The 26047-nt window shown below is 44.5% G+C and overlaps 1 protein-coding gene across 5 annotated transcripts in view; it reads right to left on the bottom strand.

The window, feature by feature from the left end:
- Window positions 1–7425: 7425 nt before the first annotated feature.
- Window positions 7426–26047, bottom strand: part of RGS6 (regulator of G protein signaling 6) — a 257977-nt gene continuing 239355 nt past the window's right edge. For all 5 annotated transcript variants that reach the window (XM_083864330.1, XM_083864331.1, XM_083864333.1 and 2 more), the window contains one exon: window positions 7426–8912. In XM_083864330.1, coding sequence (XP_083720456.1) covers window positions 8862–8912 — 51 coding nt within the window. In that variant the 3' untranslated portion in view covers window positions 7426–8861. The remainder of the gene's footprint in view (window positions 8913–26047) is intronic.

Raw genomic sequence — 26047 nt, 5'->3', positions numbered from 1 at the left:
GGAAAAATGTGTTCCTGAGGGCATCTGCTAAGGTCCCATCCATGGAGGTTTCAGAGGTGTGCTAGATAAAGCAACCTCAGTGAATATTCAGTAGGGAAAATCCTGCTGATTAAAGGGAGTAGTGCAAGATGAGCTGCCAGGTCTTTTATTATCTATGACTCCAGGACTATTGGTAGGGAAGGGAGTTCTTGCATAAAAGCCTTTACTGGCTTTATTTATGTGAAGGCTGCTTCCAGGAAGGGAAAATCCATCATGTCAGAGATGAATGCAAACACAGAGCTTTCTCTCTTGCCCTCTCTCTCCATTTGGACTGTTCTTTCACTTGACATAGAGACTGTGGTGTTCTGTGTATACTCTGCAACCTGATTTGCTTAAGACTCCCCAGAAACAAAGAGACAGTGAGGGCGGGATCACCTTAACACAGTGACTTGACTGTTTTCTGGGAACTGCTTGCTGGGTCAGAAGAGAAAGTCAGGGAGGGAAGGCCAAGTCCCACAAGAGTGGGCTCCAGTGATGCCCTGACAGTCAGGCAGGGAGCCAAAGGAAGGATGCTGATCCAGGTCCCTCCACCTGCAGCCAGGCACATATTTCCTGTAACCCATTAGTGACCAAAGCCCTTGCAGATGAGAAGAAAGGTCACCTCCAAACCATTAGAGTGATGCAGAATTGCCACCATATTCATTAGGTCAGTAATACCCCAGGTGATAAAGAGAAAACCCACACTGTGAATTTTATTTCCTATTTTCCTAGCACTGCTCTCAACACTGCTTCCATATTTTAGAAGTCTGTGGTTTGCTGTGCTGCTTTTCATAAAGCTCTGACAATTGTGTAACTAAAGGATGGCAGAAGGCAGCTAAGCTCTGCCCAGCTCTGGCTGTGAGGGCAGTTTTGCAGAGGGGAAGGCAGGGTGCATCAAAGGAATTCAGCATCATGGCAGAGGATCTCCATATGCAGAGGCAGGTCATCACAGGAGGACAGGCATTTTTGGGTAGGGTACTACCTATCCAAAAGGCATGACATACAGAAGCTCAGGAGTTTAGTTACAAGATACGACTTGCAGGTGGTCCCATAGTGGCTGATCCATCATACTAAGTACAGAAAGATTTTTTTTTTCCCCTGTGTGTTGGATGTGGGATCATATTAACAGGGCTGGGTGAAGAAACTGGAAAGACAAACTTTCTTCAGACTCTGGTAAGCTCTAGTTAGCTTGATTCGTCCAGACCATGCTCCAAATCGGTCTGTGCCCCAGCATGGAGGATATAACATGGTATTGGGCATCAGCTGAGGGAAGGATTTGAGGCCTTCCCTGCTATTGTCTTTATAAACAAATATGGAGCTGCACTGACAGACAAACATAAAGAAAATGTCCCAGAGATGACAGCACCTGAACACAGTATGCAGGCAAAGGCTAAAAACTTGCTTTTGCCAAGGTGCTGCCACTGCCTAAGCTCAGAATGTGCCACTTCAGCTCACAGCCCAAACTGCAGTGTGGGGTTGAGATCCAAAGAGGGGTGAATCCAAACCACATATGCACCCTCCTCACCCCATTTTTGCAATTTCAGAGCTCAGTAGCCTTGCATGTGGTGGCCCTTGAGGAGTGTTTCTTTTAGTGAAGAGACTGATTCTTCAGCCAGCTTTTGTAGGAAAATCTTAGTTTGGCAATCCCTTCATGAGTTGTACAGACCAGCCTCTCCAAGAGGGGGTAAGGGAAAACAAGAGTTAAAGGAAAGCAGCTGAGAACCACAGATGCTGAAGCAAGGGGATGTGGTGAAGATGCAGGGCAATGGTGATGTGGTGTGTTGGCAGCATGATGGGTGGAGGAGCACGGATGCTCTGATGAGCAGAGTTGCAGGATGGCTTGAAGGCAAACGCACAAAGCAAATAAACCTATCAAGCAAGACAAGGGACTGCACATTGCAACTCTCTGATTCCCAGAATATTAATGATGGACTCAGTGTGCACTAAAGCACGATGTCTAGTTGAGGAAGGGAACAATTTCCCTGGCCTGTTACTGGTCCCTTCCTATAAAACCAGCAAATGTTACACATCCTGCAGAGGCAAATGGCACACAGAAAATAGAGATGCTCCAAAGAATGTAAGCCCAGCAGCTCTGAGCTCCCATGTGGGGGGTCACACTCAGGTCTGGGAAGCAGCACAACCCTCGAGCAGGGTTGCTGGCAGTCACACCTCCTGGCTCTGCAGGCCGACATGGCCTGACCTTGCTGCTGAGGAGGGCTTGGGTTGCAAACACTGCTCGTCTCTGGGACTTTCAAAACCTCAGAGCCACAGGTCTTGTCCTCCTGTGAAGCAGCGCACCCAGCTTGCTGATGGGCGGCTTTCCGGCTTATTTGGGAGGAGCAGAGCCATGCCTGGGGCGCTAGTGCCAGAGGCTGCGGGATGAGGGTCACTGAGCAGCACGGACATCCCTGCAGCAAACCAGGTGCCTTTTGCAGCCCCTGGCATGGAACAGAGCTTCCAAGCTGGGCACGCAGCCTTTGTTTTCTGCGGTGTTTGCTGCAGCTGTGCATGGTCCATGATGAGGTTCCTCGGAAAGGGTTAAGGCCTTTTTTTTTAAATCTGGTGTGCCTTAATCCACATGGTATGAGGCTCATGTAGAACCATAGCAAGTGGTTTTACGTGAGCCTCATGCCCACAATTCTGGGCTGTGGAGCTGTGCAGCACGTGGGAATAACCTGCACATGGATGGACAGGAGAAATATTGTTGAGGATCCAAAAGGAAACAACTGCTCTGGAAATCCTAGTCCACACTACTCCACTTCCTAGTCCACCCACAGAAGGTGCTGCTCAGGGCCAGCTGTCACCTACTATTTATGTAAGGATAGCTTGGTCCCCAAAGATGAGAGAGAAAAGCTCAGTTTAGTATTTCTGCTGACAGATAGCAATATCCAAGGAACAATGCCATTGCCCACAAAAGAGCTGTCCTCTGCCAGATGAGATGTTTCAGCATGTCTTCTGGGTCTCCAGACAGGAAGGCACTGGCACAACCCTAAATTCTGCCCACTAACATCCACCCTGTGTGGGGTGAATCCACAATTTCCTATTGAAAAAACAGAGGGCAACTACACTGACACTTGTGGCTATAGCCATAAATTCACGTTAAAAACCTTCAAGTAATAGCATTGCTGTGTAAAGACAGCCTTTGAAAAGCTTGTTTCCAAAGCTTAGCAGCAGGATTAGGAGGTTGCTGGCTCTTAGCTGCAAGCTTTGCAGATGCTAGGGGCTGGCAAAGCAAAATCTGTATCACATGAAAAAGTTGATCGGGTCTGACTCTCCCCTGCCGTGAGATTACTTTTCTCACTACAAAGCATTTCTCCTCAGCAGTAAGTTCAAAGTATGTGTGGGCATGAAGATAGTGTATTGTTCACCAGCTCACTGTTCTGCTGAGCAGCCACGTCGCTTGTTCCCTGTCTCAGGTTATAAACAGTGCTGAGAAGCTCAAAATTGCTCACAGCTTAAACGACGTAATCATGATAACCTAGTCTATCTTACCCTACTGTGAGCTCTACTTTAATAATCCTGCTTAATCATTAAACCACAATAAAAGCAAGCCAAGGAGTTTAAGGCAAGAGCCAAGCCAAGGTGTATCAGAGCACTGCTCCAAACTTGAACTGAGCAATCACCTCAGAACAGAGAAAGCCACACAAAGGGATAGCAAAGTTGTTGTGCAAAGGGTCAGAAAGATGTAGCAGAAAATTTGTATCCATTGGGACTTGTGAAGCTATGAGCTGCTCTTGCTAGGCAGGACTGCAGTAGTGCCCTATTTACATCCTTTTCCCAGGAGACCATCTTGTTATCTAGCACGCACACTCCACTCAAGTCTTGTTGTTGAGTAGATGCTCTGACTAAATCCTTATTCCTGATGATTATTGAGTATAACTGCAGTTCCTGGTTATTTTTCAGAATGCTTTACCCCTCTACCGAAGAGTACAGAGACAGCAAATTCCTTGACAGACCTATTCCTTGCCCATGATGCTGCATATTGTGTTAAGGCAAACTAATTTTTTCCAAGATCATTTCATACAGAGGGTGAGGTTAGAAAAAAAAAAAAAAAAAAAAAAAAAAAAAAAAGGAAAAGTGTAGCCCTGGTTCGTGCCTGACATGTTTGGTTTTCTGAAATTCCTTTCCCAGGGAATTTGTAATGGCAAATTTGTTTACATATTTTCCCTAGGAGGGACTTCTTCTTGATGTCCCCCTGGTCTGACCAATGTGATTGAAGAGGTTTGTCTTCTTGTCACCAATTGAATTGGTAGAATAGTATAAAAGGGGAGACACATCCAAAGAATAAAGGAGTAATTTTCAGCCTTCTGAAGTTGGAGTCTTTGTGCTGTTGTGGTGTACAACAGCGTCAGAAAAGCAGGAAAGGAGGGACTCTGCTGGGGACACTGATAACAGGGTTAGGCCAAGGCCTGCCCATGGATGCATCCAGGGCTTGCACTGGTTCCAGGAAGATTATTCTTGTGTGCATGAGTACATGACAGACAGAACAGATTTGGTCCTTGTTGCTTTGACTTTTCCAGGATGCTCCATTTATTTGTGCATTTTAGGAAACAGGCTGGTACAGTCAGATGTTCTGTACCTGGGTTCCCCTTCTCCCACCCAAAACAGAATTAATTACTTTTAGGCTAAAAGTATCATCCATGCCAGAAGATGAGAGAGCCAAATCCTTTCAAAGGCAAAGGGCTTACCAAAACCACCAGGGTTTCACCTCAGCAGGACTAAACAAAGAACTTCACCACAGTCTGTGACAATTTGGCTGAAGAGACAATGAGTCAAATTTGTATTTTCAGACCAAAAGAATTGTCTGGGTGGGGGAACTCTCTTGCCTCAGCTTCCTTGAAAGTGGGAATGAGAGGATTGGTATTGCTGAGATCATTCCAGAATTTGGGTTATGGTGCAGAAAACTGATTCATGTTCTGCAGTGTGAAATATTTTGTCTTCATTGTCTCACTACCACCTCTTGTAGGATTTGACTGCAGCATGGAAGCATCCTGATATAACTTTACAGTGCATCATGTTGTTGTTACTGTAGTAACTTATTACTTGGACATCTTGTGTTATCTTTATTGCTGCAGTACCTGGTACAAATGTACCACTGTTTGTCCACACACACTGTTATTACTGCCTTATTCCCCGAACTAATTTACTGCAGCATCCTGTTGTGTCTTATTGCTGCATTATCAAAATGCTACTTTACTGCAGTGGCCTGTGTTACCTTATTGCTACATTTATTCTGGTATTATGATGTCAGCTTACTGCCACTTTTTATGGCTGCCCTGCTACCATTTTATTACAGTACTCTATGGGATCTTAGTGCTGAGTTATACTGAGAGTACATTAATCCATTTGCTTCAGCCTAATGCTGTCGGCACTGACTCGTTGAACCTTTCCTAGTGCTTGTCCTGTTGCTTTTTTGCCACAATAGCCATGAACACTCTGGATACTCTGTTATCCAAATAACAGTGCACAGCCATATTTCACAGCCATAGCCCTGTAAGTATGTAGCTAGCTTGCACAGCTTGGACATTGTAAAAGCTTTCCAGACTGTATTTCCTTGATTTGATGCCATTTAGAACATAAACAGAGGTGGAAAGCTGATTTCCTAACTCATCTTCAGCATGATGAGGTAGTTGGAAGACACTGGACACTTACAAAGCAGCAGATTACTGCTTTCAATGCTCAATGGGATACCATTGGGTGTACAAAAGTAGCATCACTTGGAATAAGCAAGGTCATTAAAATGCAATAATTCAAGGATGTCATTCATGTGGAAGTAGTTACATGTTAGTATCACCATATGTGAACTAAAAGACATGTGAAGAACAGTTGATATGTATTCCCAGGAGGAGGCCTTGTTTACTCTCATGTTTGTTTTGGACAAATTTAGTCAGGAAATGAGGAGCAGAGCTTTCTTCCCTCCAGAGGATATGCAGCTCTGTCTGCTCAGCTAGCCATCGCTGAGCAGATTAGTTTGCACGAGTGTGCATTTAAATGGCAAGCTGTTCAGCATCCAGGCCCCCTGATGCACGCCCATATGCATACTCTCCATCTCTGTAAGAATTCCCTCCATGTGCTCAACTGTTCAAACATGGAATATTCCCCACAGGCAAAATACTGTGCCAGCCAACATGACCATCCGGCAGGAATAAAAAAGCTGAAAGACAAAGCAGAGTGCATTGCTCACAGGGCAGCAGCACATCTCCAGGTTGAAGTCCAGCATTTCTGCTGCCTGCACAGACCATAACCCAAATTCCACCTGTCCCATCACCCGCCAGTATTCTCCAGTCCTGGCCACATGTGCCCCCATGCAGCAGGACCTGAGGAGTTCTTCCATGGAGCTACCCCATCTTTCCCCCAGACCTCTCCAGGGTCAGGAACTTACTGCAAAACAGAGACCCACATGTACCACTTTACCATCCCTGGTCCTTGCTACACACCAGTTTCACGTACATCTTGCCCAGGAATGCTCTGCAGACCAGTCTGAGGTTCACAAGACAGACTTCCTGTGGGAAATGCCTTGTGGCTGGGCAGCACTGGCAGTAGAGTAGCTTGGAGTGTGAGCAGCTGTTGGTTTACAAAGCTCCAGTGATGCATGGCACGGGTGGGTTTGACAGAGATAAAAACACCATCTACAAGGCTCTGAGAAGAGATGACCTCTGCATTTTCCTAGGCATGACCAAGGGGGCATATATGCATGTGCATGAATGGACATGTGAACCTATTACACAAAGATCTGTTATTTCCCAAAGGGACCCTTTGGCTGGGTGGGTAACAGAGGACAAGACAAATGAGTCCTGCAAGGACAGCTAAGTGAAAATTTGTAGGGGACCAAATGTCATCTTCAGAGTCAGGAGACCACAGGAATATCGGGGACATTCATGATGGTTCTGCAGTCCTGGAACTCTCTTGTGTGTCATGTATATATAGGATGAATTTGGTCTGAAGACCTCAGACAGCAGGCTGTTTAGGGTATAGGCATGTGTAAAGAACAAACATAATACTTAGTAGTCTACTGTACATTCATGCAGGTGTACGGACCTTAGGTATAATTGATAATAGGACTTTTCTGCAGGAAAGAAAAGAGGTATCAGAATGAGAACTGTCATGGGCAAAGAGGAAGGTACTTTTTCTGACAGAAACTATGCTGGCATGTTTTTGTGCATACATAGGCTTTCGATATTAGAATAATACTTGCCTCAGAAGTGAATGTTGTTGATAGCCAGCTTTCTACTTTTGCCTAGGTAGTAATGCAGACTTGTAGCCATACAGCAGTTTCTACTACCTGTACAAAAAGCTAATTTGCCTTGGCATGAGTGAAGAAGACCAAGAAATGTGTAGTTTCATGTATGCTTCAGATCTGAACTGCTTACAAAATATGGGAGATTTCGTGGTACTAAGTCAGCTGAGTTTTGCAATTCTTTTTATATATAGATAGTATACTGTTTGTGAATGCAGGTCATTTTTCTATCTGCAGCTAGTATAAGTGGATTTCATAATAAAGTCACTTCAGTCCTGTCCTCATTCTAACCTCAATACTTCCAACAGCTTGAAACAAGCTACTGGGTCATCTTTTGCTGTTGCATTCATGGGCTGCAGGTCAGATGAGTTTTAGTGGAAGCTCATTTCCTCCAATGGTACAATTTCACTCAGAATGAAGCACCTCAGCAGGGTCAGTTATCTGAGCATGATATCACAGCTGAGTGTGCTGCTGTTTAGGGAGGGTCACCTGGCACTCAGTGCCCTGCCCATTCACGCCCTGCTTCTGCTGGTCCCATCTCCATCAATTCCCTCCTCTCTGTAGGCTGAATTTTGACACCTGCCCACATCAGAGTTGCCTTTCCCTGGACACATGTGAGTGGATTTTGGCCCTCTCTGATTGGAGAGCTGGAGTCCGGTTTGGTTTGCTTGGAGAAAACCTTGAACATCCATCATTGATTAGGTATGCAAAATCTTAAATAAATAGAAAGTTAAATAAAATATAAACCAATTCATTTTAAAATACTATGTATGTGTGTGTGTGCTTGTGTGTGCATTTGCACATCTCAAACATGACTTTTTGAGTATCAGGCAGAGTCTGATCACATTTGCACTACGTGCACATGCAGAACGATTTCGCCAACATCAGAGAATTTGCACCAGCATCAGAGTCTGACTGAAAGGGGCAGATCCTCAGGTGATGAAAACCACTCCTGCTCTCCTGACTTCAGCTGAGGATCTGGCCATCATCTCTGGACATGCTACATGCTATTGGAAGGACAATGAGTGATGAACTTAGAGTGCCTTTTTTTTTCATTGCTTTAAAGGAGGAGAAAGGTAGGAAAGAAAAACAAAGTTAAAGTCAGTGAATCTGCAGGAGAAATGCAGTTGGGATTTTGTGAAAAGGAGAAGCAGCTTCCAGCAGATATTTTATTCAATCCAGATGGCCACATGAAAGGGAGTTAGTGAGATTGTGGTGCCATCTTATTACAGTCACGTTTGTGCCAAGGAGAAAAGAGTTGTGGAAAAACACTGATCTCTCTCAGCTCTTCTTTCTCCAAGCTGTGGTCAGGTCTGTTTCCTTAAATAATGAGACAGCAAACCCTTGCCTTGTCGACCTCCTGTGTATGGTGAAGTGTGCTCCTCCTTTGGAAACAAAGCACCTGCACAGAATTCAGGGTCCTTAAGGAGCTGTGCAGATGGAGAAGTGTTGGTGTAAACTGTGAAGAGAGGTGCTCCACTGGCATGTGGCTCTCTGCTTCCACTTGCTCAGGCTGTCTCCCCTGCAGGGACCTGCTTTCCCTGAAATGCCCCGTCCCTGGTAGCGGTCCCAGCTGTCTGTCCTGCGGGGCAGTTGGCTGGAGCTGTCAGGAGGACTGCATCAGGCCCGTGAGCCGCTTGCTTGCCAGAGACTTTCCCTGTAGGGAAGGACAAACAGAAGAGTTCCAGAGGTGTAAGCAATGTTATAGAATGGTTTCTCTGGGAGTGAGGGGCAGGGGCTTTCCCCCAGAGTGGGGCACAAGGCCCTCCCAACAAGGGAGGCAGGTGGGCTGAGCCAGCCTCTGGAATTTCATGTGACTGCAGTTTTGCCCCAGGAAAGTGGGGCAAAGGAGGAGTTGTGCCTAATGATGTCCAGTGGCTATCACTCAAGGCTGTGCCCTGGGACCCTGTCTTGTGAATATATTTCCTTTCTCCGGTTTAATGGGAACTAGTAAAAGCAAAGCCCTGTCCTACACTCGCTGCTACTTGTTCTGCCCTGTACTGTCCTGCTGGTACAGAGCTCTACCCAGCTGGGGGAAGGATGCACATCCAAGGCTGCTGTGAAAACTGGGATGTCCCTCCCACAGTCTGTGAATCAGTATTAGCTGCACAGCACCCACCAGGAGCAGGTCTAGGAAAGAAGAAATTTCAGAAACAGTTTAGCCTGTTCCTGGCCTGCTGTCACTCACTTTGGCACACTTCTTGGTCACTTGTCTCCTGGGTTGGTTCCTCTTCACTCCTGCCTGGCCTGCCTGCCCTCTCTGTGCTGTCCTCCAAGCCACCAATGCAAGAGCATGGCTGTGGCAGCCCTGCTCATGCCTTGAGGTCATCTACATGAGCTTTCCCACTGACTGGCAGGACCAAGGAGTAGGAGGAAGGAAGGTCACTTACACATCTGAACCCCTTCCCTAACTTAGACCATGCAGCACCTGCTTTCAGGAGTGAAGGACCTGCAGGACCTATTTCAGGACCTACAGCCAGTGTTCTCCATTTGCAGACAGGTTATATCCACATAGGAAATACTGATAGCTTTGCAATTACTGATATAACAGTGAAAAACTATCTCAGGTATTGCACCAGTTGCTGTATTTCTTTGGTGAACTTTCCTTTTGAAAAATTATGTTTTTCTTAAAGGAAAAAAAAAAGTCTTGCTTGAAAAAAACATTCAGGGAATACTAGAGAGCTGTAGAATACCTAGCAGCTCTTAAACAACCTCCTCTTCATCACTATATTTAGCCAAGATTTCCTTTGCAATAGGAAGTCTTACTGATTGCTGTTTCAAAGAAAGCCATAAAAAGAGCAAGAGAAATGGATTATTCAGTGAAAATTATTAAATGCAAAATGCAGAAAAAATTGAAATGTAGAAATTAGCAGGCTATTTGAAATAAATATTTTTAAACAAGTTAACACTAAGAAAAAAAGAAACATTTCCCACCTCCCTTTGATTTCTAATCTCTTTCCATGTAGGGCTGTTCCAGGAGGATGTAACTGTTCTCTACAGAAGCAGCATTTCATTACTGAGATGTGTGACTTTCACCAAATAATTTGTTTAGCTGCATAAGCACACGCAGCCTAATCTGTCCATGTTCTGTATACCAGCAGTTGGCTGCGGGAAACACTGTCATCATGCCAATTGTCCTGCCTGGGAGGAGAGGCCCACAGCCATTGCTCTGTGCCTCACACACAGAGCTCAGCATGGGAATGGGCAGCTCCACCCCAGAGGTCTGCTGACACACCATTCAGGACATGCATGTTTGCGTGGGGTTGGTTTGTTTGCTTGGGTTTTTAATTTTTTTTTCTTCACTGTAAATCGAATTTTTTGGTTGATATTATTTTTAAATGCATTGTTGTAAAGCTTAGCCTAGTGCTACCCCAGGGGGTGGCCAAGTCTTCTGCAGGACAACATGGCTTGGCGGGCTAAGACCAGGGCTGTCATTTTGCTGTAGTTGAGGAGAGTGAGTGCTAAGGAATTATCAGTCCCTGAATCCTATTTATAGGAAGAAGAAGGCAAAGATATGGATGTTAATTTCTGGAATAATAACATGTCTGAGTTTAGAGGGGAAAAAAAGTAATTTTCACCAGTATTTGGGTACTTCCTTAGGAAAAAAAAACTTAACAAATAAGCCTTGGTTTATATAATGCCTATTCAGTCAGACTCTTAACTAATCTGTGAAAGGCAGCTCCTCTTGCTATCTTCTCACAGGCAGGTGGCTTGGGGCTACGCCAGCTCCCTGCGTCAGGTTCCAACAGGGCTGAGGAGCAAACACTGTTTTACATCCCGCCCCCATTTCAACATTCCTATGTTCAAAGCAGGAAGAAGAAACGCCGGTAGTGGGCCAGGCTGAGGAGAAGGGACAGTTGCCCTGCAGAAGGTGGTGGGTTGGAAACGTACCCAATGGCCGTGGTTAGTGCAGAGCAAAACTTCGCTTATCGGTTTCTCAGTGGAAACTGCTTCTCGTTGCGGGGAAAAGCAGTGGCCTCCATCTGCAGCTCCTCCGTCCCATGGGAAAGGCGTTACCCTGGGAACTGCAGCAAACTTCCCGCACGCAGGCTGGGATGAGTCCCCAGTGCAAAGCCCGTCTGTCTGGGAGGAGAACTGTGCCAGGGAACAGCCTCACGCGCAGGGACATGTAAACAGATGGGTGCAAGAAGCTCTGTTTTAAGATAGCAAAAAGCAGGCAGCAATGTTGTCTGCCTTGCTGTTGTGTTCACCTCTGTGCTAGGAGAGATGGCAAAAGGATCCCTGAAATTGCATAGTGGGATTAATGCTGTGACATTTTTGACTACAAGCAAAACCGCTGTAATGTTCAGCCCCCAACTAGAGGCATACTGATGTAGGGGATTTTGTTTTAACCCAATGCAGGGCCAAATGTCAGCCTCACAGCATGGGTCTGAGTGATGTGGATATCTGCAGGCTGGAGCTGGGTGGAATGCAGGTGTTTGGTTTAGGATTCTCTCATCTTAGACATCCTCATTAAAATAAAAAGAGGATCAGGAAAAAACTGTATTTCGTTAGGAAAACTGGTATCTCTTTCCTATTACTAAAATGAACAAGTAGGGAATAAAACATTGTATAACAGGTGGGAAAGCTGGATGGGATCTGCAATCCACCTGCTGATATAAATCAACAGGACTCAGTTGTTTTCACTGGAGTGCTGGTGATTTGCACCAATTGAGGGGCTGGCCCATGGTATTTCTGTTTCAGGTTTAGCCCTGCAGGGGTTCTAAGGCACAAAGCCCAGCAGGAGACACCAAACATTTGCATCAGCTGATTGAGAAAAGCCTAAGTGCAGCACACAGATGGTTCCTTTGGAATGGGGCAGCGGCTCACTCTGCGGGCAGCCAGCACTCTCTCCAGGACCGCCAGCCAGTCCATCCAAACCTGCCTGCCCCTGCTTGCCAAGAGGGTGTCCATGGCCAAAGAGTCCAGGATGGCTGCAGCATGCTTTAGTGTCATTGCTTAGTGTCCAGGAAAGAGGCATCTGGGTAACCAGGAGAAGGTGGCCTGTGTCCACCTTGAGACAGCAGAGGTGAGATGCACCCCTATATTCTTTGTGATCCCACAACCCTTCCCTGAGGCTGGCATGGTGTGAGTGCCTGAGTCAGTCTAGTGAAAGGCTGCTCTGAGAAGCTGGAGGTGGCTGAAATAGTTCTTAATTGGGTACAACACATGCCAAAAAAGTTCGGGTCCAGGAGGGCATGTTGAGTCTCATCTACCATGTGGAATGGATGGAATTCCCTTAGGGATATATCTGACAGAGCAAGGATGTTTCAGATTATTATGATGTGAAGGTTTGGCACAAACAACACCTAGTTTCTTTAAAAAGGTTCAGCCAAAATAAATTATGTTTTCCTTCCATGCATCTTTGTTTAGCATGAAACCAGTGGCTGTCTCTACCTCTCCTTTCCCCACTGGAAGAGAATGTCAACAACAACTGCTGTATTTCCAGGAGAAATTTCATCTAAGTTAGACTGGCAGGGGATTTGGAAAGCGTACCCATCTCAAGCTCAGCACACTTCAGTGCTTTTTTTACTGTGCTGCATGTATATGCTGAGTAACTTAAAGCAAGATTAGAGTGGATGTAAGGAGTAAACTTTTTACATGGGGTCTAAAGTCTATAAAGAAATCCCCAGTCCTCCAGTCCTAAAATACTTGTCAGTACTAATTAGGGGTACAACAATTAAAAGCCCAGACTGTTGTCTCTCAAACAGGATAGCACAAGCAGTAGGACATATGTTGTATGACATAAGTTGTGTCGTCTTGGATGGAGGAAGGCTTGGTTTTCTCTCATGTCCTGCAAGCAATTGAGCTGTTCCACAGCTGACAGGCAAGGATGACACAGAGCTTCACTGAATCTGGTTAAAGGTAATGTCCAGTTCTCTCTACGCTGCTGAATGAATCCTTTTTTTTTTTTTTTTTTCCCTTGAACACCCTCATGACAGGAGCCATTTCTTAAAGGAAGTGTAAAATCTGAATTTGGAGTAACCTAAGGAAAACATCAGGGAATTCTTTATGGACCTAATGAAACTGTCCCCTAGAATATGATTTCCAGTATGTGGCCATCCTAACTGCTTGGCTACGTGTCCAGCAGAGGCTTGGACCTCAGCACTTGTGGACCATCAGGGCTCACTGAGGCCCAGGTCACAGAAGATGGTTAGCATCTTTAGTGGTTGAGCCTTTGCTGAGCAGCTACTAAGCTAAAGTATAAAATGCAATCAGCAATTATTTAAATGAAGAAAAATTCAGCAATTTAACATAGGCAAGAAGCCCAAGTAAGAAGGAAAAAAGTGTGTCTGGGATTTGATGCAAAAAAGGGATAGCACTCCTTTCAAAGCTCCTGTATGAGCCACCAGAGTTTCCATCTTGCTCCTCGCTTTTATCTGCCAAAACCACCACTTTGCACAGCTGGGAAAGAAGCAAAGAGTGGGAACTTTAAAAAATATTTTTAAATGGAAAGTTTAGTTCTGTCAAGTACCCATGGCTTCACACAATATTGATGTGCTCTGCCCAGCACAGCTCAATTCAGCATGCAGACATTCCCCACCCCCAGCATGCACAAGCCAGAGCTCCCATGCACGTAGCCAACCACTTACCTGAACACCCAGGCAGGATTTCTCCCATAAGTAGCTTTGTGGCTGCAGCAGTGGGAGAGAGGAGAGATGGCAGCACAGGCTCCTGCTTGCCATGTCAATACACCCCAAAGTGCTTTTATGCTGACTGCTCACCTCCACCATTTCCACCCACCAGATTGGGGCTTTGTTTTCTACAGGTGGCCCCTCTTGCTTTCTACCCCTCATTTGTGCTCAGGGCTCTCCTTTTCCCAGTCTGCTGCCCAATCTGCTCCAGCCAAAAGCATCACCTTCCTGGAAGAGAAGTCACCTTTTGGGGAGCACTGCTGCCCCATCCCCCTTTGCAGAGAATTGGGGCTGGTCTGCATCTCAGTGGAGGTGAGATAATTCTCCTTCCATAGGCTTGAAATTGAGGTTTTTCACATCATCACAGGCACTACTCAGTTTTCCTTTTAGCTAACATACTACAAGAAATTTGGCAGTGGGCAGACAACATCCTGCAACCAAATTTTACTTCTGAAGAGATTGCCACAGCCCTAGCACTGCCAGCACTGGTTTTCAATGTTATATTGCAATGCAGATCTTGGGGAAGCTTTACTTTTTTGTCCCATTTAAAAAATGTTCTTTTTATTAAGTTTTTTTCATTAAGATATACATTGTCAACATAAGATAAATGTAACGTAAATTAATGAAGTTAAATAAGAAGCTGAATTAAAAACATAAACAATACTGGAAAATAATGTAGTTCAACACAAAATAAACAGACACATAAACTATGAACATAAGTAACATAAATTAACACACAAAATGTGGTGGACAATACCACCAATTACACACTGACACAAACTGAAAACACAAGCTGCAAAGTGACTGTAGAGGGTAAGGTGGAGCCAGATGCTCCCAGCATGCAGAATGCTCACCTGTTCTTGCCAGCATAGTCTCATGAGTTACCCCCAAATTCCTGCAGAGTGGGCCCCACTCCTCTTCTAAGGATTGACTGACAAGTTACCTGAGCTTCTTGCCATTCCTGCCCATCACAGTGAAGCTCGACAACCATGGGTTACATTCCCACATTTGATACTGCTTTTTTGCTCTTCTAGCTCATATCTCTTATGGGAACAGTTCAGAGCTTCAGCCCAACTGAAGTATAATCTATTCCCATTTTATGTTGTGAGGATTTCTTACACTTCCTAAATGAGGCATTGCACTTTGCTTGGAAAAATACCAGTACACCACTGCATATCACACAAACCAGGATCTGTGTATTCACCCACTCCTAGCACAGCTTTGTAATTGCTGCAGCCCTCCTCTACCATCCCACTAGCACCACAAGTAAGGTCCTCTTCTTTTGTGGTGCAGTCTGGGCTCCTTGTAGCTGAGAGTGAACCAATTTTGGCATTAGTTGAAGCTGTCTATGGACTGCAAATTCAGGATGTATTCCTCCCTTTGACAAAAACCCAGGAAGACAGAGGAGCAGATAGATCACTGCAGCCAGTACACAATGGAGTACCAGATTGTTCTTTTCAAGCCACCTCAGAAATGCCCCTGAATGTTGCTGGTCTGGCTCTTGGGCAGGGTGTGATTCTGTGCAAAGGACTCAGCTTGTCTTACAGCCTTCAGCACGACTGGGAACCAGATATGTAAATGTCTTGACAGAGGAAAACGGATGCACCAATGAAATAACAAATCTCTCTGGAGAATCAAAATAAACTTGGCTGAAATCACAGCAGGGGGTAAGTACACCCTCCATCCCAAACACCTTGCTAAGGTCATGGTTTAGTATCTGCAGTTAGACCTAGCAAATAAATAGTGGGTGTATTTGAACTCTGTATAGTGCTTTTCATCCAGAAGGGTCCCCAAGCACTTTCATAAATAGTATGCACAAAGATCACTCACCCACTCTGCCCTCACAGCAGCAAAAGGAAGTGTGCACACGCAGCCTAATCTGTCTGTGTTCTGTCATCCTGTGTCAGCAGCACTACACAGCAGTGCTTTTAGGAAGTGAAGGATAACTCATCGACTAAAAACAATGAATACTTACCCCTTAAAGGAGCCCCAGTATATAGAGCAGACTGTGCAGCATACAGGTGACACATGCAACTTACCCCTTACCAAACCGGGTAAGGTACCACAATGATACCAAGAGCAGGTGCGGTGCATTCCCACCTGCAGCGGTGAGTCAGTGCATGTGTTGTGCAGGCCATGCATGCAGCTCTCTGCAGCCCCAGGTGTGGGCACTGGCTGGCTGTCACACCAAGGGAACAATCACACCGCAGCCTGCAAACACAGCCTGCAGCCCCTTTGCGCTTTGGGTACGTTCCGATGCTTCCCATCACCTAAGTAATGCAAGTTCCTTTTCTCAGTACAAGCCAGCATGACTGGAGTAGTGAACACATTTTCTTTTAAAGTAAAATACCTTCCAAAGATAAAGATAACCCTTTCCCCAGACGTCTTTTCTTGATGCCAAATCTAAAAAACTTTGATATCCATTCCTGTATCCCTTTCCTTCTTGCTGTCTGTTCTGATAGCCACTTCACCAGCATCTCAGTGTATCATCTTTTTATACTTTCCATTTTTTCAGCCACTGTTCTCAACCAATAATGGCTTAAACCTTTGTCATTATTGCAGGTTGTGAATACTTTCCATATCCTCAAATGCTGTGCTCTATTTATGCAAGCTGGTAAACCTGGGAAAGTGAAAAAGTGGGCAAGGTGGTAAATGTATGACAGCTTTATGAGATTATCAAGGAACCAGTTAAAAAGATGACACCGGGCAGCAATTCTTTCTCCAGCCTTACACCTTCTTCACTGCTTTCATGGTTACTATTTATAATACATCACAGTGACACAGCTGTGCAAAATATCACACAGTTCACCTGAGAAAGATAAGATTCCATCAACACATTTCACATGTGTGACACCACACTCATGAATTAAGAATAGAACTGAGTTTGACTTGGACTCTGATCCAACAGTTCACAAACCAAAAAAGACATAAAAAACAGCATGAGTAGCAGTGGCCAAGGGATGAAGCTCAGCCAAGGGATGAAGCTCAGGGTCAGGAAGATGGGGAAGCAGCAGCAGGGAAAAACAATAGCGACAACTATTGTTGAGCTGGGAGACAGCTGAGAACATAAAGGAAGGGACAGACAGGCAATCAGGGTAGAAACTAGAGCTTTCATAGCTCTATAATGCAAGACAGCAGATACATATGGAACTGAAGTAAAATATGCAACTGTGGATTTCTCTGGGCACTGAACTGGGATGAATTTATGTCCTGAGACATTTGTTCAGAAGAATTGTTCAATAGAAAATTACCAAAAGATGCCAGAAAACTAAAGCAAAGTAAATGCTACCATGATAATGTCCATTTGCATCATTGCAAGGAGAAGGAGGGCATTTTAGGCTCCAGACAGAAGGTTTCTTGGGCACTGAGCATGATAAATACATTGAATACAAGATCTCCAGTCATTCTTGTTTCTGGAAAAGTTATCCTTGCATGAGAAACCCAGGTGGACCACTCGCTCCACAGCCATTAAGGATGTCATGTGGGACTGTGCCTACAATGCTTCTGGGTAAGAATACAAAACCACTACACTGGTGCTGCTAACACAAGGATGACAGCAGCTCCTGCTTCCCATCTTCTCCTTCTGCCTATGCTATGGTTAATGAAGCTGGGCCAGTCTGTCGATTCAGTTATTAACCTGTGCCTGGGAACTGAGACAATCCTCAGTCTTCATTGATGTGCTGTACAAAATGTTCCATCCAAAATGTCCAGGATTCTTTGAAGAAGGGTCATTTGAAAACTTTCATTCTTATATCCTTAATCTACAGTCTACCTCCCACACAACTCAAACATAGACCATCTCATCCTTCACCTTATTTTCTTTCAACATTGTGTTTAATTTACACAAGAGATTCTTTGCCTTTTTCAGGTAAAGATCTTTTCCAGTCCAGGAACAAAATGAGTAACAGTGTCCTACATCTGTCAGTTCAGCCAGAATTTGTAAAAATTTTGCCTAAAGAATAGATCACTGCTCTGGTCACTCTCTTGTCCTTTAAAGCACAAAGACTGAGCACTCTTATCCTCTCAAAAGTGGTACATGTGGGTGTGCCTTTTGTTCCTAAAGAAGTATCAGCTGGGAATAAAATCCAGCAGTCTCAGCACTGAGTCACCACCTGGACAATGAGTCAGAAATTTTAACACCTGTTTTCCTCCAGGGAAAATCTGGAATATAGCCATTTTAGGAAAGTTTGAATTCAAGTTTGGGTATTATGGCCCAGGCTTAACTAAGTTACCTGCCAAGGCTGGTATCCATAGGTTTAATCCCTGTTTTTGCTGAAGTACCCATTGCTGCTTTTAGAGATAATGCTCAAGATGCAACAAAGGACCCCCCTCCTATTTCCTCCTTTATTAAATGCAAATGGCTACCAGCACAAGTTAGGCAGAGACTTGGTGGCTTCCTTTGTGAGACAAAAAGCAGCAGTAGTTCCCCTAAATGTACTCATTAAAATATACTTTCCTTCTACACTTGGCCCTGAAGGATCATCTTGGCTTATGAGAACTAAGCTTCTGTCTATCTGATTATTAAATAATTTCTAAACAGACGGGAAACTACAGTGGTTTAAACAGCTAGGCTGAGACTGCAGGGCTAAAAATAGTATAGCAGGCTCCTTTTAATTAGTAAGATGATGAAATATGACAGAAGAGAGAGATGTAGATATATGGATCTGTGTGTATGTGTGTCTTTAAAATTAAGTTATTACCTCAATACTAGATATTATTTATAACATATATGATACGTGGTGTCTGATTTTTATGATGCCATTTATCTTCACTTGGGAGAGAAGACAGGCTAATTCTGCTTTCATAATGTCAATCCTTGTTGTATTCCAAAGGAAAATTGTAATAAGATAAACCTGCCACCATGCACAGTGCCATCCTTTTTTAAACGAGGTGGATTAGTAAGTGCTCCAAAGCAATAGACTGTCAGCTCTGCAACTCTATGATATCAACCGTTCCTCAGGGCACCCCAGGGAGCTTGGAAAAACCAGCCTAGCTTTATACCTGTGATTCAACAGCATGGGATCCTGCCATAGGGCCAAAGGTGCCACGTACTGTGATGTTTATCCTACCACTCTGCTGCCTATGTATTTTTGAGGACTCCTCAAAACCTGAAGAGAGTAGAAAAGACATGTGCCACCCTCTGCTCCAGCAGCACTGGGCAGCACATGCCCTGTAGTGTTCTGCTCCACCATGCAGATGTGGCCCTTTGTTGCTCACCAGATGACTTATGACCATGATTGGTCCTGGGATCACAAAGCTGCCATGAAACACATGGACATCACAGTTTCAGACTTCTGTCAGGTGAGTAAAGGAGGCTGAGGGTGCCTGGCCTGTTGGGAGCTGGATCAAACAGACGTTCCCTTGCTCCAAGGGGAACCCAGACAGGCACTGCAAACCATGCCCTTTGGTACAGAAGGACCTGACTGCAGTGGGCACAACCCCCTTTTAGCTATTGCACTAAGGTGTCAGCTGATACTTCATAAGGACCTGGAAGTAAAAGGTGAACCATCACCACAGTGAAAATTGCCCTATTAAAATCTTGCTCTTGGTGCCATGCTAAATGTGGACCAGATAGCACTTTGCTTTCAGAAAGATCTGGTGCAAAAACTCGGTGCATTCATTAATCATAAAATGCCTTCTCTTAGTCAAAAGTATCAAGCCAAGAAAGACAAGACAGAGAGTCTTGAAGGAGTTGAAGACTGGTATTAAAAAAAAATGCAAAGCCCTATTCTTTCTTATTCCCCATTGATCCATGTGAAGGCGGAAAGCCTCTGGTTGGCTAACAGAACTTCATGGTGTCTTGCTCCGGTCTGGAGCCTGTCTCCTAGTTATGACTCTGAGATGAGCAGGAGCCCCGTGGGTAAAACAACTTCCATTTGCTCCACTTGCTCTCCTAGTTATGACTCTGAGATGAGCAGGAGCCCTGTGGGTAAAACAACTTCCACTTGCTCCAAGTCTGTGCTCCCAAAACCAAGTGTACAGCTTTCCACTCAGTGCAGGAGACCAGTTTGGGTGCACTGAAAGATTTTTCAGGGGTGGGGCTTAACCCAAGTAAGAGAGAAAAAGCCTGCAATACTCTGCAGTTTGTCAACACAAAGCTTTACTGCTCTTTCTGAAGTGTTGTGGTTTTTTCCTGTCTTTGTCAATCAAGACATGATGAGACCCAAGCAACCAGAACAGGCAAACTTAGAGTCTGATTTTTTTCGCTCAGGTGAAGACTCCCTGTCTAAGGTGCTGGACATGTCTTCTGGCTACAAGTCAGCCTTCTGATATGGAAAGCAACACTGTAAGTCCAATATTCTGAGCATGGAAGGGATCATGAACCCCTATCTCCATGCTCTTGCTCTGGCTCTAGGCCACCTGCAATGTTCCACAAAGTTCTCCAAATTTGAGTACAAAAATGTAAAAGGAAGGACTCTGGAAGAAGGGGGGTCCAAGAGAGCTGGTCAATATTCAAGCATCATGTCTTCCAAGCTCAAGACCAGTGTATCACCATGAGCAAGAAATCAAGCAAAAGGGGCAGGAGACCCCTTTGGATGAGCAGGGATCTTCTAGCAAATCTCAAACAGATTCTGGGATGTGGAAAAAGGAACTGGCCATGTGGGAGGACTAAAGGAACAGTCAGAATATGTGGGGATTTGACAAAGAAGGCCAAAGCCCATTTGGAATTAAGTCTGGCAAGGGATATGAAGGACAACAAGAAGAGTTCCTACAAGTACATCAGAAGCAAAAGGAAAATGTGGGGCTGCTGCTGAATCAGGTACATGTCTTGGTGACAGAAGACACAGAGAAGGCCTCGTTACTGAATGCCTCAGTTTTTAGTACTGAGGTTGGGAATCCCACACTTCAGTGGTAAGAGAGGAAAGCTAGAGAAAGGAAGACTTCCTCTTGGACATAGAGGGCTGGGTTAGAGATTGGCTAGGCAGACTTACGTCCCATAAGCTTCTTTACGCTGAGCGTAGCAGAGCACTGGAATAGGCTGCCCAAGGAGGCCATGGAGTCTCCCTCTGAAGACAGTCCAAATCCATCTTGACACACTCCTGTTTAACTTGCTCTAGGTGACCCTGCCTTAGCAGGAGAATTGGACTAGGTGATCTCCAGAGGTCCCTTCTACAATTCTGTGACTTCCCAAAATGCTGGGTCACAGCCTACAGCCAAATCTGAAAATTTTCCCAGGAGTCTACTGGCCCTCCCAGAGCCACAGAGAGAAGTACAGTCTACAGGTGGTCCAGATCCACAGGAAATTACTAGTTCAGTCAATCTGGGAGACCACTTCAATTATGGCTCCTTAATACAAATAAACTTTTAGCCCTTACTGGTTTTGAAATTTCTCTTCCAGCCATCACTGGAAATGTGACCTCATAATAATCTTCTTGCAAAATAGGCTCAGTGCTCCTCTCTTAAGAGAGACAAACTGGGGGTCTGTTCCAGCCAAACCTTAAGCATACACTTCATCATGCCTGTGCAGGGCCAACTTGAATATGTGATCCTGTAATGAGCAATCACTAAAGCACAGTGGAACCCTGGAAGTATGGACTGCTGAATTACTCCACTCCTACACAGTCAGGGAGCTGCAGTGCATTTTGGAGAACTAGAGCATACAGAATTAAGTTTGTCTTAATTCAGTCCCCAGAGTATGCCATAAGGTTCTCACTTTGATAATACTGTCCCTCTGAGGACATTATGACATGTCAACGTAGTAACTATTTTCTCATCTGATGGCAATGACAAACTGCTAAGTATAAAGTATAATGACATAATGCAAAGTGTAAAAAATTCAGACTCTTCCTAGTTCTGTAACTACCATGCCATCAGAACATGAGATTTTATACCTGTATTAAGAGAAATGAAAAAAAAAAGTATTTACAGCATGCTAGCCAGTAAGACAAAAATGAACTAAAGTGCCAACCAATCTACTACAATTTTCTTTACTGCTACTTACATTCTAATCATAGCATCCCAAATTTAGCTTGTCAAGTTACCCTTCAAATCAAAAGCAAGAGAAAAATCCATCCTTGGCTGTGCAACTATAAACCCAGCCAGTCTAGTGAAGTGAGAGTTACTCTTCCACGTACTTGGCAAATCTAGGAGCAGAATTTACCACTTGGTGTAAATATTTCTGCAGTTTGTTTAAAAAAAAATTAAAAAATCTTTCCTACTCCTCTCCCTGGCAGACTCTTAGAAAGTAGTAAATATGCAGATGGGCATAGTGATATGTTTTGTATCAACATATTTTAAATGTGTGCATATGCATTAGCTATATAAATACATTCCCCAGGAAGTCTGCCAGTGGATGTACTACAAAGCTTTGTATGTTACATTTGGGTTTGCTTGCGCGCTAGCACAGCAATGTCAGGAAGAACCGCTCTCTCGGCTTATTTGCTCACGCTTACCTGGAGAGCTTCCTGTTTCTCTCAGGATATACAAAGGTGCTATATTTATACACCATGTGTGTGTGTAGTGTATGTATAAATCTACATATATACGCACACATGCAAGAATGTCACAGAATGCTTTGGGTAGGAATCTTAAAGATCATCTAGTTCCAACCTCCCTGTCTCAGGCAGGGACATCTTTCATTAGACCAGGTTGCTCAGAGCTCCATCCACCCTGTCCTTGAACACACCCTGGGATGAAGCATCTGCAGGTTCTCTGGGTAGCCTGTTCCAGTGCCTCACCACCCTCACAGTAAAGATTTTTTTCTAACATCCAATCTAAACCTACTCTGCTCTAGTTTGAATTCATTCACCCATGTCCTGTCACAATATGCTCTTGTACAAAGTCCTCTCATCTTTCTTGTAGGCTCCTTTAAAATACTGGATGGCTACAATGAGGTAACCCCAAAGCCTTCACTTTTCCAGACTAAAAAAACACAATTTTTTCAACCTTTCCCTGTAGAAGAGGTACTCTATTCCTCTAATGAACTTTGTTGTCCTCCTCTGGATTTAGTCAATGTCTTTCCTGTCCTGGTGACTCCAGAGCTGGACGGACCCAGGTGGGGTCTCATGAGAGCGGAGCAGAGAGGCAGAATCTCCTTTCACAACCTGTTGGTCATTCTGCTTTTGATGCAGCTCAAAACACACCCTGTACTGCCCAGTATTCCTCCTACTCCACTCACAGTTATCTGCCTCTGGTTCTGCCCACTCTCCCTGCTTTTTCTGCTCTGTAGAAAAATAGCTGTGCAGACAGATCCCTGAACACAAGTGGGGCAAGCAGGTCTTGCCCAAGCTCTGGACAGACCAGCTGGAGGTCGGAGACCGACAAAGGACAAAGAGGGAGGACATCTGCCTGCTGCCCTTGAGGTCTTGCTGTCCCCTTGTCTAAAAGGGGACAGTGTCATGTTTCTTGCTGTGACTGTGCTATTTTTCCTGTATTGGTGTCGTGAACGAGGCAAAGGGTATTGCACATCGCTATTTACATGAGCGCTGACGGTTGGGGGCAACAGAGGAAGCGGCTGCAGTGCTGTGGGTGGATATGTATGCCACGGTATCGTTACCCATGCACTATGGAACCATATGGATACTGTTGCAATGGAGCTATGAAAACAATGCTCTTCTACCTCATTGTGAAAGGAAAAGCCACAAGTACTGTAGAGGGAATGCAGCAAAAAGGCAACTTTGTGTTTAAATCTAGACAAAACTCAATTTGCTTTTGCAATGATGATAAGCTAGAATGAGCGTTATGCCATTTCTCCCCCCACCTCCAGCCCCTTCTTTAGAGCTACTATTTAGATGAGCTACGGTATAAAGAAAGAAGCTGCAAAGATGCTAGCTGCAAAAATAAAGGATGAAATAAAAAGTCAAACATCCATATTTCCCCCAACTGAAAATGAAGTTCTGAGGAAAGGGAGGAGGGAAAAGAAAAGGAACTTACCACACTGCGAGTGAACTTTTCTAGAGAAGTTCTACGACCTTGCTCATTCTCTGGCTTAACAGGGAACAAAGTAGGGAGATAAAAATACAGAAAAAACCCTTCAGCTTAAATGCAGTCTTTTAAAACAGCAGCAAAATATAAGGAAGCAGCAAGAAGAAAAAGTAATTAAAAAAGTAAAAACCAGAAATCAATGTTTGCAACAGCAAACATAAGAAATCAAAATGCCTTAAAGAATGAGAGACATCACTACTTTTACTCTCAGGGAATGTCACTTTTCCCCTGTGAAATTTTTGAATGGTTCATATATTCCTGTGCATTGCTGTGTCTTACAGCTGTTGGTATTAATTTCTTGTCCACTGCATTTTCCTTCTGGTACTGTTCAAGTTGGGACTTCTGGTTCTGGTTAACATCTGCCAAACAGCTATTGAAGGCTCCCATCTACTTGCATAGAGAGATGAAAAAAACCACAGTAGCTTTCACAATATTAAAAAGCAGTGTCTGAGTGAATACAGGACTGGAAGAAAACCACCACTGGAGTCACTGACAGTGAACCGACAGTCTTCTACTTATCCAGAGTAGAGGCATATTTTCAGTAAGTTTGGCTACATCAAAACACAAGACATGCATGTCTTTGCAAGAGAATGGAAAAATACAAACCAGTGTGGAACACTGATATTTTTGTACCTGGAGCACAGGACCATTCATATGCAAGAAGACATTCAATTGCACTGTGAGAAAACAACCATGTGCATGATGGCTTTATTAACATATCCCTGAGAATGTTACTGCAGTGCTTCATTCATTTGGCACAAGGGAGATCTAATAGCCACTAACAAGGAAAAACTAAATAATTTATTGGCACGTTTGCTGGAATGTCTAAGAGAAAAAAATTGTTATAGAGAAGAGAAGAAACTCAATGCTACAAAAGAGAGCTCACTGCAATCAGAAAGCTGTGGGCACTGCTGATTTCCAGAAGAGATGCTTATTTTTAATGTGGTGAACCAGCAAAATGGGGGTGGTAAGATGGAAGTAAAACTGCCATGAACGGAATAAGGAGCTACATGTAAGGGTAAACCACAGTAATGATGGTGCATCACAGTGCACTGGAAACAAGCACTGCACTAGAGAGACACCTACCTGACATATCATCTGCCACAGATTCAGCTGCAGAAACAACCCCCAGGACAAAGAACCAGTGCAAAAATCAGACAGAGAAGACACAAAGAAGCCAAAAACGTGCCAGCTAAATTGGACGAGAAGTTGTGTAGTTGAGTCTTGGCAAAGCCTTTTGATTCTTCTGCATGTTTATCACCGCTTTCACAGCTCTTTGATGTCTACAAGGTTAGTCTTAAGCATCTCATGGAGAGATGGGTAAGATTGTCCCTGCTGCATCCTCAAATATGAGACCAAAACATAAGGCCCTTTTAAGACAAGCAATATTCTTTATCCAGAAGAAAGAAATGAGCAACCTCCACACTTACAGCCATTTGAGGAAGCCACAGCATCAGCTCTGATGTCCCAAACTGCTATCAAAAGTGAAAGCTAGAGGTGCATCATTTTAGCCCACACAGAGGATGGAGCCGAGACGTCAAAGCAAGTACTAAGCAATAAAGCAGCCTTCATGGCTGGCAGGAACACAGGGATGTACCCAGTCCAATGCTCCCCATAGAGTATCTAACATGCACTAATCCAAGGGTTAGTTGCCTCTCCTTGCATGTGAGAGGAGAGGAAGGGGGAAAGAAACATCAACTTCATGCTTTGGCTGAGTATTAGAGCATGCAAGTGCTCAGAGCATCACAGATTCCCTCATGGAAGTAGCTTCAGTGGTGTCCCTATTCCCCAAGGCAGCAGAGGGAGCAGAGAGAAGCTGAATTCCCACCACTTTGGCTGGACATGTCCCACTGAGCAGGACTGAGGACAGCAGTGCCCAGCTGGGCACTGGGCCTCTGCGCTGGTCTCCTGCAGGGGTGGCAAGACCCACCAGCGAAGTTAAAGACACAATTTCAGGAGAAGAAATATCTGAACAAAAGACTGTGTGTTCTGCAAGGGTCCTTAAGGAAGCAAGGCACTCGAAGTCTGCAGCATGACATTCCTACAGGCTGGAAAATCAGTGTCTGACCCAACTGCATTTTGAAGTGGAGCTCTGTTCTGCACTGGGGTCAAAGGATAGTGAGCTGCTATACAGGCCACATTGTGTCCCTGCACTCACTGTCAAAATTTAGTATCTCTGTTTTTTCTACCAGCAAGGTGATGCATCTTCCCACCCAGCAGAAAGGCAGGATGG

This window comes from Zosterops lateralis, assembly GCF_965231275.1.
Source record: "Zosterops lateralis genome assembly, chromosome: 6".
NCBI lineage: Eukaryota > Metazoa > Chordata > Aves > Passeriformes > Zosteropidae > Zosterops > Zosterops lateralis.
The sequence above is the reverse complement of the archived record's forward strand: the minus strand, read 5'-3'. Positions and strand labels throughout refer to the sequence as shown.